The sequence below is a fragment of the Nyctereutes procyonoides genome, unplaced genomic scaffold, assembly GCF_905146905.1.
Source record: "Nyctereutes procyonoides isolate TBG_1078 unplaced genomic scaffold, NYPRO_anot_genome, whole genome shotgun sequence".
Classification (NCBI taxonomy): Eukaryota; Metazoa; Chordata; class Mammalia; order Carnivora; family Canidae; genus Nyctereutes; species Nyctereutes procyonoides.
In genome coordinates this window covers 29,492,918-29,507,350 of record NW_026575049.1, presented here as the reverse complement: position 1 = coordinate 29,507,350, position 14,433 = coordinate 29,492,918, and the positions used below count along the sequence as shown (strand labels likewise).

At 52.4% G+C, this 14,433-nt stretch overlaps 1 protein-coding gene across 2 annotated transcripts; it reads left to right on the top strand.

The window, feature by feature from the left end:
* Nucleotides 1-3,682: 3,682 nt before the first annotated feature.
* Nucleotides 3,683-13,999, top strand: APOL6 (apolipoprotein L6). Of its 2 annotated transcripts, none has more exons than XM_055329491.1 (4): nt 3,683-3,829; nt 7,523-7,631; nt 9,581-10,403; nt 11,134-13,999. In XM_055329491.1, the coding sequence occupies exons 2-4, from the start codon at nt 7,561-7,563 to the stop codon at nt 11,245-11,247; spliced, it is 1,008 nt and encodes a 335-aa protein (XP_055185466.1). In that variant the 5' UTR covers nt 3,683-3,829; nt 7,523-7,560; the 3' UTR covers nt 11,248-13,999. The 2 variants fall into 2 exon arrangements, with proteins under 2 accessions (XP_055185466.1, XP_055185467.1); XM_055329492.1 differs by lacking the exon at nt 3,683-3,829 and adding an exon at nt 4,368-4,518.
* The last annotated feature ends 434 nt before the right edge of the window (nt 14,000-14,433 follow it).

Genomic DNA, 14,433 nt, shown 5'->3' with positions numbered 1-14,433 from the left:
CAGTGCAAAGGATGAGGCACAGAGGACACTGTTACTTTCCCCTGCCCAACATCCTTTCTTGGCCAATTCTAGGAAGAGCGCCCCCTTCCTTTGCGTAACTGCCTCTCCTCTACCCCATGTGGTTCTGGTGGGAGCACCAACCACCAAGCCCCACCTCATGCCTCTCAGCCTCTGAGAGCCCCGTGTCTGTGTGTCCCACCCCAGATTCATATGCTGGAATCCTACGCCCCAGGTGATGGTATTTGGAGGTAGGGCCTTTGGAAGGTGATTGATTAGGTAGTGAGGGTGGAGCCTTCAGGAGCAGGATTGGTGCCCTCTTCTAAAAGATCCCACAACAACCTGGCTGCTTCCACGTGTGAGGACACAGGAGAAGTCAGCAGTCTGCAACCCCGCAGTGGGTCTTCACCAGAACCCCCCACCCCCATGCTGGCACCATGATCTCGGACATCTGGCTTCAATAACTGTGACAAATGTCTATTGTTTAGAAGCCATCCAATCTGCAGTGTTTTTGTTATAGGTCCCCACAAGACTAAGATTAGGACACACCCCAAAACACACTCTGTGACCCCGGCTAGGTCAACCACATCCTCCTGAAGGATCACAACACCCGAACAGTCAGGAAGGGGCAGGTGGCTGAGTTATGTGATGAAACCAGCCTCCTGAGTTGCCCCCAGCTCTCGATGAGCTGCTGGCTGCTGGCTCCCTGTCCTTTCCCAGGCCTGGAGGTTTTGCTGCACCTTTGAAGCTGGAGCTGCCTCGGGGGTGTGCCAGAAAATTCCTAAGTTATGTAAGTGTGAATCAATCTCTGGGGCTTGAGTTCAAAAAACTGAATAAAGTCCAGCTCCAGGCAGCACAGAGGTGCCTGGCAGTCAGCTCCCTAATTCTCTAGCAACAGCGATCGTGGCCAAGCCCCAGCAAGGAGGGTCTGACCTCCAGCCTCAGGCTGGCGAACTGGTTGGCATTCCTACCATCCTCATTTAGGTTACAAAAGGGAGGCACTATTGGTTTGTTTGGTGACATAGAAATGCTCTAAGCCTTTGACAAGAGCAAAGGGGATTTTTTTGGAAATAGCTCCCTGTGGATAGTATCCTTGGTCTGTGAGACGTCCTGTCCCCAACCCTCTCCACCATCAATCTCTCAAGGAACAAGGGCAAAAGACAAGAAGTCCTCAGGATGGGGGCAATTTGCAGACCTGACCTTAGGGAAGTCCCTATAGAGAGGGGTGGAGGGAGAACCCTTCCAGGATGGGGAGGGAGGCAGGCAGATGGAGGATCAAGAGTCACAAGTCAAGGGTTAGTGTCCCAACAGCAATTGCTCCCCGGATGGTCAGACTCTGGCAGAGTGGCCTGAAAACTCTGTGTCGGGGGAGGAGACAGCCAGGAGCAGAGAGGACCGGGGCAGGAGCAGGAGCCAGAGAAGACTCTGTGGTGTGTTTGGGTCAAGAAAGGGGCTTGGAGGCCCCTGGGTGGCTCAGTGGTGGAGTGTCTGCCTTCGGCTCAGGGCGTGATCCCAGGGTGCTGGGATCAAGTCCTGCGTCAGGCTCCCCACAGGGAGCCTGCTTCTCCCTCTGCCTGTGTCTCTGCCTCTTTCTCTGTGTCTCTCATGAATAAATAAATAAAATATTTTTAAAAAGAAAGAGAAGAAAGAGAAAGAAAGAAAGAAAGAAAGAAAGAAAGAAAGAAAGAAAGAAAGAAAGAAAAAGAAAGAAAGGGGCTTGACCACTTCCTCCCCAACCCCCAGGCCTCCTGGGCTAGTCCTCCCCCTAGACTGCCCCCTGCAGCTCCCCAGGGCCTGAGTGAGGTCTGCAAGGCAGGACCCAGGCCTAGGGCATGGAGCCTGTTCCTTGGGGGCAGGATGCCAATGTAGCTGAAACCAGAGCATCTGTAGCTCCTCGGAGCCCGGGGACCACCAGCAAATCAGCAGACAGCCACCAGGTGGACAGTGGGACACAGGAGGCCTCTGAGTAGGCCAGTGAGACCCCAGAGGGACCACCCAGCTGCCTTCTCAGTGGGCTGCAAACTTTCAAAGGGAGAAGAAAAGCCTTGATGCCAAATTCAGGTCCGGATGTACCCGAACATGCCCCACCGGCCGACTTCACCCAAAACAGTGTGCCTGAAATCACAAGAGACCGAGGGAGCTTTAAGGCAAGCTGAGTCTCTTGGGGCTCTTGCTTCACAAGGGCCATCGGGGTGAGCACCACTCAGTCCGATGGCCAGCCTGGCCCCTGAGGCTCCCAAGACCTTGGAGAGGCCTCAGCATCCAGGTCTATGTTGGGGGGGGGGGGTTGGGGGGAGGGGAGAAGCAGCAGAGGGGCTGGATGGCAGCTGCCTGGGCTGACCAGCCCTCCAGCAAGGACGGCCTCCAAGGGCCCCTGAGCACAGGAGGCCAGGACACCAGTGCCCTGGAGGCCTCGCCGAGTCGCAGCTCAGCAGCTCATCAGCCTCCCATCCCTCCTCCCTGCTAGAGGGCCCGGGGGACGCCCGCAGAGCCAAGGCTGTCTGGCCGGGCCACTCCGTGTGCCAGCACCAGCCCCCAGTGTGGCCTCCAGGAGGGCAGCGGAGAGGACCTGGGGCTCCCGGCCTGATCCACAGGAACAGAGCACGTGGCCCTCGTACGGGGACACAGATCTCAGCCCACGACTGCGAGGCAGGCCATTCCCACAGACATGGAGCCCAGAACAGGGTCCCTCACCCTGTCCTAGCTGTGCGACCACGGGCAAGCCCCTGCCCCCTCCCTGCGCCGGCCTGAGGTCTCAGTTTCCTCATCTGCAAACGGGAGAGCCACAACCACAATCTTGTATCTCAAACCATCGGGGCCAGATATGTTCCAGAGTTTCCAATGGTTTGGATGTGGGGAGAGGAAAGGTCTTTCTTTTTCTTTTATTTATTTATTTTTTAAAGATTTTATTTATTTGTTCATGAGAGACCCAGAGAGAGGCAGAGACACAGGCAGAGGGAGAAGCAGGCTCCATGCAGGGAGCCCAATGTGGGACTCGATCCCAGGACCCCGGGGTCACGCCCTGAGCTGAAGGCAGCTGTTCAACCGCGGAGCTGCCCAGGTGTCCCTGGAAAGGTTTAGTCACACCCTAATACTTCTGCAGGGAAACAATGAATATGCAAATGAAGTGGGATACATAAAAACCAGGTCCCTGCAGAGGCGGGGTCAGGTTCCACCATCAAATGAATTACAGAAACGCACCGGGTCTTCAGAGAATTCTGCACTCCCCAGTTACACATGGGAGGCGTCAGACCTTGCCCGTCACCCAGCTCAGAGGGGCGAGGAAGCGACATGAGGGCAGCCCACCCATGGTGACCACCGTCGAAGCGCTAGCGGGGCACCCTGTCCACCTGGGCCCCAGGGGCCTCACTCCTCACCATGGCTCTGTGCCACAGGAGCTATTTTTATACCCATTTCCCAGGTGGAGAGTGGAGGCCAGGGGCCGATCGACCCCGCGACCGCCCCCCCCCCCCCCCGGGGTCCGCTGGCCTGAGTCCTTGCCTTCCTAGCCAGTGTCCTCTTGCCCGGCGCACAGCCAGGACAGGGTGAGGGGGCCCGGGGCCCTGCCTGCGGTGCTGCTAACCTGTCACCACACGCTAGTAGAGAAAGGGAAAAGGAAAGGAAAAGCGAAACCCATTTTTCAAGCCCCGCCTTTCCCAGAAGCTTTGCTTCAGTAGTTGCTGTTCTGAGCTCGGCTCCAGCCTGTCGGCCCCTGGGAGTAGGCCACGGGGGGCTCAGGCTTTCTCCTGGACCGCAGCTCCGGTCAGAGACTCCACCCTTGCTGCCTGGCCTCCCACAGGCCCCCGCCATCAGGCCAGAGGCCCCCCAAGAGGTGAGGACTGGGGGGAGGGGGCTCCTCTCCCCAGGCACCCGAGGCCACAGTGAAAGCAGGCAGGGGAGGGAGGCTGCTTCCCGCCCTGACGACTGGGCTAAGGCACTTGGTTTGGGACAAAGAGCTGTCGCCAGGGTCCCCGGAGTTCAAACCCCTCCTGCCAGGGATCTGACCTCAGGAAAGGTCTAAACCTCAACCTCTTTGATGGTATATCAGGGGAGGACTCTCTCCTGGGCTGTTTGAAGTTTAAATGGAAACAGGATTAAGAGGTGCGAAGACAAACCAAGGTACATCTCCCCTCCACTGGCTGGGGAACCCCCCCCCCAAGCCCTAGACAAGAGGGCCCAGCCCCTGGAACATAGGAGGCCTCACTGGTGACAGGCTTTTCCCTTGAGGGGATGTCATCCTCACAGAACAAAAAGATGCTCAGCAGCTTGTCCCTGAACTGCAAAACCATCTCATGTTCCCAGGATTGCAGGTTTATTGGGGGGAGGTTTTGGGAAGTGGGGGAAGACAGTGGTGAAGATTTCGGGGAGTATCTCAAAGCCATGTTCTCCGAGCAAGCTGCCTTTATGAGGGAGCTGGTTTGCAGGACAGGGGCCTCTGGACAGCAGAATGAGGCTGAAGGCTCCCCAGGCAGGCAAAGAACAACTGCCATAAATACAAGCTCACAAGTGGAAAAAGAGAAGGTCAGTAATGGGGGGGGGGGGGGACCTGGGCGGGACCAAAGGGCTCCCTGGGTCACCTTCGCATATCACAGGGCCGGCAAAGAATAGGGGTTTTTCTTTTCTTTTTGAAGATTTATTTATTTATTTTGAGAGAGAGAGTGAGCAGGGGTGGGGGCAGAATGAGAGGGAGAATCTCAAGCAGATTCCCTGCTAAGCCTGGAGCCTGACCTGGGGCTCAATCCCAGGACCTGAGCTGAAATCAAGAATCAGATGCCCAACGGAATAAACCACCCCCGCACCCCAAGACTGAGGTTTTTCAACCTTAACCCCACTGACATTTTGGGCTGTGTCGTCCCTTGTTGTGAGGCTGTCCTGTGCATTACAGGGCGTTTACAAACAGCACTGGCCTCCACCGACTCAAGGCCAATAGCTGCACTTCCTGCTTCTCCCAGAGTTGTATGGCAATTGAAAATGACTCCAGATATTACCAACACCCTCCGGGGAGAAAACTCACCCGCGATTAAGGTCTGCTGCTCTAGGCTTGTATTGCAGACCTAGCTGGAATCACACTGTGCTCTCGTATCTACCAGTTGCATGGCACTGGTGTCCTGTGCCTCAGTTTCCTCATCTGGGAAATGGGGATAATATTAGCATCTATGTCAGAGAGCCATTGAGAGGATTAAAGGTGTATAAAGTAGGTAGATGCACGTCTGACACAATTAAGCACAAAAATGTGCCTCCTATTATAGGTCACGTTCACTCTGGAGCCAAACCCCTGAAACTTAGCTTGATAAGCCAGTTAGAACACATTTTTTATCTTTGATGCAGTAACTCTACCTCAAAGACAATCCCAAAGAAATAACCAAATGTGTAGACCAACTTTTATATAACGATCCAAAAGTATTTATAAAGCAAAGACTATAAAAACAAACAAAAACAAAGCTCAGGGCAGCCCCGGTGGCGGCGCAGGGGTTTAGCGTCGCCTGTAGCCCAGGGCATGATCCTGGAGACCCTGGATCGAGTCCCACATCAGGCTCCCTGCATGGAGCCTGCTTCTCCCTCTGCCTGTGTCTCTGCCTCTCTGTCTCTATGAATAAATAAATAAGATCTTTAAAAAAAAAAAAAAAACAAAGCTCAAACTGAAGACAACCCAAAGATTCAATGGTAGGGAAGTTATTAAATACATAATAATACATCTATCTAATGGAATGTTGCACAGCCTTTAAATAGCTTGTTTGAAACTATTTAATAATACCGGGCACCATAACGTTGATGTAATGTTAAGTGACAAAAATTCGCACAAAACTGAATGAGTCTACACTTTGTTTTGCTTGTAAATAAAATGTCCCCAGTGGTTATTTTGTGTGATGAGAATACAGAATAATTGTATTCTTTATTTCCAAACTTTCTACAGTAAACCTGTATTTATTTTAATCATTAGAAGGAAAAAAAAAACATTGCAAGGATTTTTGTGCCTTCAAAATATGTATGGGAGGACTTTTCTCCTAAGTTCTTTCAGAAATAGAGAGGGAGAGGAAGATGACCAGGAGAGAGAAGGCCTATCTCGACCATAGCATTTCTGACCAAAACTCTGGGGCCAAGCACCAAATATAGAAGAAGAAATGAGAGAGAGTGTGTTCTTTCCTAGGGACCGAAACAAAAGCACCACCGACTGGGGGGATGGAAACAACAGAAATGTATTCTCTGTTAATCCTGTGATTTCCTGTAAATACAATGTCTCTTACCACTTCCACCAACCTAGTACAAGCAGCCGTTCTCTCTTGCTCTAACCACCACGATAACTTCTAACTGGTCTCCTTGCTTCCTCTCTTGCAAATCCAGAATCTCTTTTCCAGCCAGAGTGATCATTTTAACATATAAGTTAGATCAGGGCCACCACTAGCCCATTGGGTGCCCTGGGGCTTATTAGACAAAGCCCACCCAGCCCGTGAGTGGATCTAGCTCGGAGGAGGCGTACCCTACAACTGGATAGCAACCGTGTGCAAGGAGGCACACAACCACAGTGCTCCTTTCTCCAGATAGACACAGCACCTCCCCCATCCCTGGCCCCCAGGTCTCAACACTTGGCAAGTAGATTCTGGGTTGGATTTCAGACCCCACCTGTATGTTCCCGCAGGCCCTTTTGCTGTTCTCATAATATTAATATGTCCATAGGAATATAATTTATGCCAAGGGGCCTTATAAATTGTTGCCTTGTCCTGTGACATGATCTTTTAATTACTATAATCAATTTATTTATAATAGCCCATGACTGGAAACAACCCAAACATACCAATCGATAGAAGAATAGATCAACAAGTTGCAGTGTATTGATTGATTGATCGATTGATTGATTTTTAAGATTTTATTTATTTATTTATTTGGGGGGTGCGGAATCGGGGAGGAGCAGAGGGAGAGGGACAAGCAGACTCCCTACTGAGTGCAGAGTTGAGGTGGGGCTTGAATGCAGGACCCTGAGATCACGACCTGAGCTGAAACTAGAGTCGGACGCTTAACCAACAGAGCCACCCAGGCGCCCTGCAGTGTGTTTATACAATGGAATACTCCACAGCAATCATTTTTAAAACCAGTGATACCACAACATGAGTGAATTTCACACACATTCTATTGAGTGGAAGAAGCCAAACAAATTAATCCATTTATATGAAGTCCAGAGGAGGCAAACTGATCAATGGTTGTAAAGAGTGGTTACCCCTGGGATGGAGCGAGTACTGACTTCGAGTGGTTCAAAGAAAGCTGCTGTTCTCTGTCGTGATGAGGGTGATTACTTGGGTGTGTATATATGAAAGTTTATTGAGCCGAGGACTTGCCTCGGTAGACATGCAGAGGATCTGCATAGAAGCTACACGGCAATATAAGCCGCACAGGTTTGACAATATTTAGCATATTGTCAGTATCGCATTATTATTTGGATTTTATGTAACCTAAAATTGCGCCGTAGACTTTGAATTTCACAAGGTTTCCTGGCACCTGCACTAACCGTGTTTTCCATGTGTCCAACCAGAACGTGGTGTGCCTCCCGAAGACACCTCTAATTCTCCCATGGGCACAGCGAGGTCAGTTTTGGGGCCACAGGAGCCGCTGGACAACCAGGCAGAGACAAGATGCTCGAGGTAAGGGAGGGGGGAGAGCTTTGTCCCTGGGGAGGGGAGGGGTCCTGCTGAAATGCTCAAGGCATCCTGATGGGTGACAGGAAAAAAAAGTATTCCACGGCCTACACTGAATATTTTGGAGAGAAGGTGAGGTCAGGTGCCCGACCTTGGGCAATAGGCATGGAAGACCAGAAACTGCCCCGCTCATGGGGTGAGGCCCGTGAGGACTTACCCATCACCAAAAGAGCCCGTTAGTGTCACTGCATTGAAGAATCCAGGCCCAATGAGCCCCTAAGCAGCAGACGTCGCCCCACTGGCTTCCACCAGAATGTGGACAGTCAACAGATGTTCTCTGAATGAGCCAGGGGAGCCACATACACGTGGTGCCTCCTAGCGCAGGGCCGCCACTGGACACCTGCCAGGGTGCGTCGTGGCCTCTTGAGGATGCAAGAGCATCAGAGACTTTCTGGTTCATTCAAAAGCTCAAGGAGCCAAACTTCAGTTCTTTCTCCACCACATTAAAGACAAAACTCAGTAGTGGGCGCAAAGTGGGGTTGTCCACCTCTGCAGCTCCTTGTCCTGTCGCCTCCTTTTCCCGCTCCCCTGTCCACAGCAGGGCAGGGAGGGCTGGATTGCGGCATCCACAAAGGTTAGGGACTCTCAGCAATGCCCCCCCACTCCTCACCTTCATCGTCTCCCTTTCACCTGGTGAGCCCCCTGCCGCCTTCTGCTCTGAGACCTGATTTACAGCTGCTGGTTAACTGATGGTTGGGCTTAAATTCGTTAACTGTTAATGCACAGGGGTTTCCTTGGAAGCATATTTGGTTTTTCACCTTTTCAGTGGAGAAATTTTGTGTGTGTGTGTGAAGAGAGAGAGAGACAAGTATTAAAAGACATCTGTGTAGATACGTCAGCAGGGAGTTCCTAACAGGGGCTGACAGATGAGAGAGAAACAGCCCAGAGTAGCGGTGGGCTCTGAGCTCCTTCTCCACCTCATGCATTGCTTCCGGCGAGTCCTCTTTCCTCCCGGGCTTCTGTTCCCTCCGCTGAAAAGTAAAGGTGGCAACTTGGATCCTGGCCAGGCTTCCTTCCAGTTCTGATTCTCTTCCTTGGGCCAGGGCATCTGCCATCCCCTGGCCTCCTAAGTTCACCCTGAAGGAGATGCACCAATGGCCTTTGGCACGAAGAATGTGCCCGAAGGAGAGGGATTGCTCTTTCCCGATACTGCTTTCCCAAAAAGCCCAAACTCCTCCAGGGTGACGAGGATGCCTTAATACTTTGTACTGTGAGATACTGGAAAGGAGAGGCCGAGGCCCCTCTGTCCCTGACATCTTCTATGAAGCACCAATCCCATCTGCTTGAGTGGTCAAATAAACCTGGCCCCGGACCAAGGAGAACCTTCAGAATATTAGTGATAATTCACTTCAGCCCTCTCGGTGTGTAGCTCCTGATGGAGGCGAACGAAGGCCACCACGGCAGCCAAACTCAAGGTCATGGGAGTGTAGGCTGCGTTGTACAATGTGGAGCCTCCTCCTCTGACCCGCCTCTACAAGTACAGGACCCTCCACCTGGTCTCCTCCTTCTCCTGCTTTTCCCACACCTGTTCCTCCATCAGTCCCAGGCTCTTTATCTGACTCAGAACTTAGCATTCCCTCACCGCTCGCAAGGCTGACCGTGTCCCTCAGGAACTAATCTACCTTCTCCATCTCTTTAGCCAAGGCTCTGTTTCTCCCACCTGTCCCTCCAGAAGCTCCTCTTATGTGTTTCTTCTCTCCACGGAAGCAGAAGCTCCCAACAATGTTCTGGCACTTTCCGTGACCGGGTCAGAGTTCACAGGGGTGTCAGGGAGATGCAGAAGGATTCAGAGGCAGGAGTGGCAAGAACATGCAGAAACCACAGTGGGCCTGACAAAGAATGTGACTTCCCCTTTTGGGGAGCTTAAGCGAAACCTTTATGTTGTTCACCCACAGGGACCAGGAGGGCATCCTTCTGAGGGAGGGCATGCAGCAACAAGATAGGGACCTGTCTGCTGAAGAAATAAGGTTTTTGGAAGAGTATCCCATCATCAAAGAAGAGCTGGAAGCGAACATCAGAAAACTCCATGCCCTTGCAGACCACGCTGACGCAGCTCATAGAATGCAGATCAAGACCAACATGGTGACCAACTCCATCGCGGTGACCTCAGGAGCCATGAACTTCCTGGGTCTGGCCCTCGCTCCAGTAACAGCGGGAGGAAGTCTGATGCTCTCTGCTGCTAGTAAAGTTTTGGGAACAGCAGCCACGACCACCAGCATCTTCACCAATGTTGTGGAACACTTGCAAAATCAAGACATCCAAGCTCAGGTCAGCAGCCTAGTGTCTACCCACAGCCACGACGTCCGGGAGGCTGCGGTCTGCGCCATGACAGTCGGGAAGATGGCCTATGATTATAGGAGTAAAATCAAGGACGTCAAGAGGACCATCCATGCCCTTCAGATAGCCAGGGAGCGCCCGCGTCTGGTCACTGCTGCCAAGCGCCTCATGACCACTGGCCAAGTCTCGGCCCGGAGGAGCAGGCAGGTGCAGAGGGCCTTCAAGGGCACCACGCTGCTGATGACCAGAAGTGCTCGCCTGATGGGGAGTGTCATGGCTGGCCTCTCCCTCCACTCGGATCTGACCACCCTCCTGAAGAACTGGAAGCAACTGAAAGAGGGAGCAAGCAGCACACTTGCAGAAGAGCTGAGGGCCCAGGCTTGGGAGCTGGAAACGAAGCTGACAGAACTCTCCCAGCTCTATGAGAGCCTGCGGCACAAGGTGAGGCCGGCCTCTCCCTCTCGGGAGGCTGGAGCGGGCTGGGAGGCTTTACGGGGGGCTCCCGGCACCAAGGTTGATGGGCAGGGCCTTAAGGGAGCCGCGTGTGGGTGAGAAGTCCGCCTGGATGTTGAGGCGCATGAGGCGCATCTGGAGGATAAGGGCGCCTGTTGGGGGCAGACCTGGTCACGCCTTCCGTCCCTCGCAGGCCTCCCTGAGGTCCCTGTGCTGGGAAGAGGCTCTTCCCTGCTGCAGAGAAGAGGCCCTGGGCCACTGGGAGTGTCGTGGACGGGATGTGTCTCTGAGCCTTCATAGGTTGAAGCCCCAGTGTGACTACGGGTGGGTGGGTGGGGCGCTTGGGGAGGCAACTGGGGCTGAATAAGGCCACTGGAAGGGGTGACCTAGGAGAGAGCAGGAGGGAACACGAGACCCCGTCTCCGCCTGCACAGTCTGCGAGGACACGGCGAGAAGGTGGCCATCTGTGACCAGGAGGGAGGTCTCGCCAGAAACCCAATGGGCCAGAGCCTCCAGAACCAGGGGAGCACACAGTCCCATTATTTAAGGCCCCCTCGCCTGTGCTGTTCTGCTAGGACAGCCCCCGCTGACTCAGACAGGGAGCGAAGGTAGCTCAACCAAGTTCTCGAAGCTAGGGGGTGGCAGAGCCAGGAAGCCCGACCGCTGGGGGCCCCCCCACCGAAGCCCTCCTCTGACCGCTGTTTTTGTTTCTTTACAGAAACTGTTGCAAGAGCAAAGGCCCAGGAGCTCATTTTTTTTATTTTATTTTATTTTTTATTCTCTTTTTTTTTCTTTTTTTTCTTTTTTTTTCTTTCCCAGAAGCTCATCTTAGGTGGAGCCAAGGGGTCTCCGCCTTGCCCCCTCATCCCCCCTGCCTCCAGGCAGGTGGGCAGACGTGACAAGGCAGGATCCCAGGTGACAGGAGAGGATGAGGGCAGGTGGAGCCCACAGGTCACTGGGCAGAAAGAAGGGCACAGGGTAGGGGCAGGCTGGGTTGTGGGCAGAGGCGATGCCTGGAGTGTTAGCAACCGGGAGGGCCCACTGGGTCCTGAGGGTGCTGCGAGCCAGTGAGCATGGTGAGGTCAATCCGTCCTGCCTCCCCTCTCCAGCCTGCTTCCTTTTGTTCCCTCTCCCTCTGCTGGGGGCAGGGGCACCTCATTCCCACTGCCTCTCCCGTGTCCCCGTCACTCCCTCTCCCACTAGGTCCACAGGAAGCACATGTGGATCGGTGCGGGGGCTATAATACATGCAGAGGATGAGCCAGGAGGGTCCCCAAGGTGAGGGGTCTCCAGTGCTCTGCTCCCTTCCTCCCCCACCTCTAGGAATGCCCAGTAATTCTCTGGGGTTTGCATACAAAAAGATGTCACTGGAACCTGCTCGACCGGATTCCATCAGAAGGAGAGAGGCCCAGGGGCCCTTTCTCCCCGCAAGTTCAGAGCAACTTAGGATGTCCTCTCCAGGCTTCCCGGTTCACCTGTCTTCCTGTGAACTCCTTTCTTACATCTCAGCTGCTATTCTGAAAGCCATGCATGGACATTAAATGCAACTTTTTAAAATCCAGGCAAGTCAGACACAGGGGTTAGACATAAGGCAGCAATCAAGGGTGGCTCCTGTTGGCAGTTTGGCGTAGAATTTCCACCCCGTGCTTCTCTTGCCTTGGGGTGTCAGAGGGCCAGCCTTGCTGACTTGTCATGAGACTGCCCAATGGAGACCCTCCCTCGAGGCTGTGATACATGATAGATTTTTTTCCTGCGGCCTAGAGTTTTCTCTGTCCCTCTCATTCTCCATTCCTTCTAGAACTTCCCATCTTGCTGTTTTCACTTAGTGATATTTTCCAACCATTCTATATTTCACTTCATTTTTAGACTTTTTTAATGTTGCAAAATAGTCTCTCTCTCTTTTTTTTTTTTTTTTTTTTTTAAGATTTTACTTATTTATCCATGAGGGACAGAGAGAGAGAGAGAGAGGCAGAGACACAGGCAGAGGGAGAAACAGGCTCCATGCAGGAAGCCTGACATGGGACTTGATCCCTGGGCTCCAGGATCACGCCCTGGATCAAAGGCAGGCGCCAAACTGCTGAGCCATCCAGGGATCCCCACAAAATAGTCTCTTGATTATATATACGATCTTTTATTTTTTAATTTTATTCTAAAGATTTTATTCATTTATTCATGAGAGACAGAGGCAGAGACACAGCAGAGGGAGAAACAGGCTCCCTGCAGGGAGCCCGAGATGGGACTTGATTCCCAGACTCCAGGATCAAGCCCTGGGCCAAAGGAGGCGCCAAACCAGGGAGCCACCCGGGGATCCCTATATATGATCTTTTAAAGTAGACATGTGTTAGTCATCATTCTCTGTTTTAAGTGACCAAAAGTAAGGCAAACTGGCCTACACAAAAAAGGGAATTTATTGACTCATGGGCTTAAAAAGCTTAGGGATCCAGCGGCCTGCAGGTGCATCTGGACCCAGAGAGTAAAAATGATGTCACCAGGCATTTGTCTTTCCATTTCTCAGACAGGCCTGCACGAGCTTCAGACAAGAGGCACGCCCCCCAACTCCTCCACACCCCGCTGCACCCCCTTCAGCCGGGGAAAGGAGCAGGGCAGACCTCCAGGGCCCACTCTGAGTGGTCAGGACTGGGTCACGTGCCTTTGCCTGTGCCGGTTGCAGGTCTGAGCTGGGGATGCTACGGAGTACGTGAGTGGAGAAAGGAGTCCAAAGAGGAAAAGCCACAAGTGGTACAGTAGCTGCCCTCCTCTTTCAGGGACATTTAGATGACTTCGTGTTTTTTTTTTTTATTATTATGCACAGTGGTACAATGATATCTGCGTGCCAAAATCTTGTTGCATCATTATTACAATGTTTTTTTTCTTAAAATAGAATCCATGAATTGAGGTGTCCTGAATAAAGAAGGATCATATGAAGGGAAAGGAGGAGTCTCCTCCTACCCCCCAATACAGTAGTGAAATACATCATGGGAAGCCGGGGAAAGATTTAGAGTGGAGGGGAAAGAGAGGCACTATCCTCATTTCGGTCCACAGCCCGACAGTCCCGTTGTCCGCACCCCGCCGTCGAGGGGAGAAATGCTTGCCATGCCATGCCACTGTGCTTTCTGCTTTTGCTGTCTTGTTTCTTCGTCCGAAGTTCTTCACAAGCAGAATGATGGCAGAAAAACTCTCTGAAGGCCTGATATAATACGGAAGCCACTTAAGGATCAACAGGGCCGCGTGTAAACCTTGTTCGGACCAAAAGCCTGACTCAGGGCCCGGCACGCTCATGGGTCATGCACCTGCTTCGTGAATGAGCGGCCCCAAGGGAACCATCCTGTCCTTGAGACGTCAATCAATGCTCCTAGGCCCTGCATCCCTGTCTGCCGGCCTGCGAATCTATAATCATTAGAGCTTTTACAAGATGTAAAAAAGGCTGTAACCCTGTACAAATTGTTCATTTTCTTCCCCGGGAAGGGCGTGCGTTCCCGGGCAGCTGTTCTTCCTGACTTGAGCTCTTTCTTACTTTTAGAGATTTTAAAAGGTGTGTTCGTTGTTGTGTCCACAATAAATAAATAAACAATAAGTAAATAAACATTGTGGGTCCACGATAAGTTGATACTGTTGGCTCGGTGTACGAGCATCCTTAAGGTGCCAGAGAAACTCTATGGATAATAACACCCGGCACAGGGGCGCTTGCGTGGCTCAGTGGTTGAGCGTCTGTCTTCAGCTCAGGTCGCAATCCTGGGGTCCTGGGATCGAGGCCCACATCGGGCTCCCCACTGGGAGCCTGCTTCTCCCTCTGCCTGTGTCTCTGTCTCTCTCTGTGTCTCTCATGAATAAATAAAATCTTAATAAAACAAAAAACAAAAAACACCCAGCACAGAGGAGATCGTCCCTACCTGCGGGGTGTTGTTTCTTCTGCGGAATGTCTGAAAGCAAAATGTAGAAGAATGAATGAGAGTGGAGTTCAGAGAGCCACCTCCGACACTCATTTGCCTGCTTCCACTGGTGCTCGAGCCCCGAGGTAA

Bases quoted from the DNA above. Each gene is read 5' to 3' on its own strand.
- APOL6 (XM_055329491.1), top strand. From the start codon at position 7,561: ATGGGCACAGCGAGGTCAGTTTTGGGGCCACAGGAGCCGCTGGACAAC. The intron at 7,632-9,580 runs GTAAGGGAGGGG...GTTCACCCACAG, and splicing joins GCAGAGACAAGATGCTCGAG to GGACCAGGAGGGCATCCTTC. The intron at 10,404-11,133 runs GTGAGGCCGGCC...GTTTCTTTACAG, and splicing joins ATGAGAGCCTGCGGCACAAG to AAACTGTTGCAAGAGCAAAG.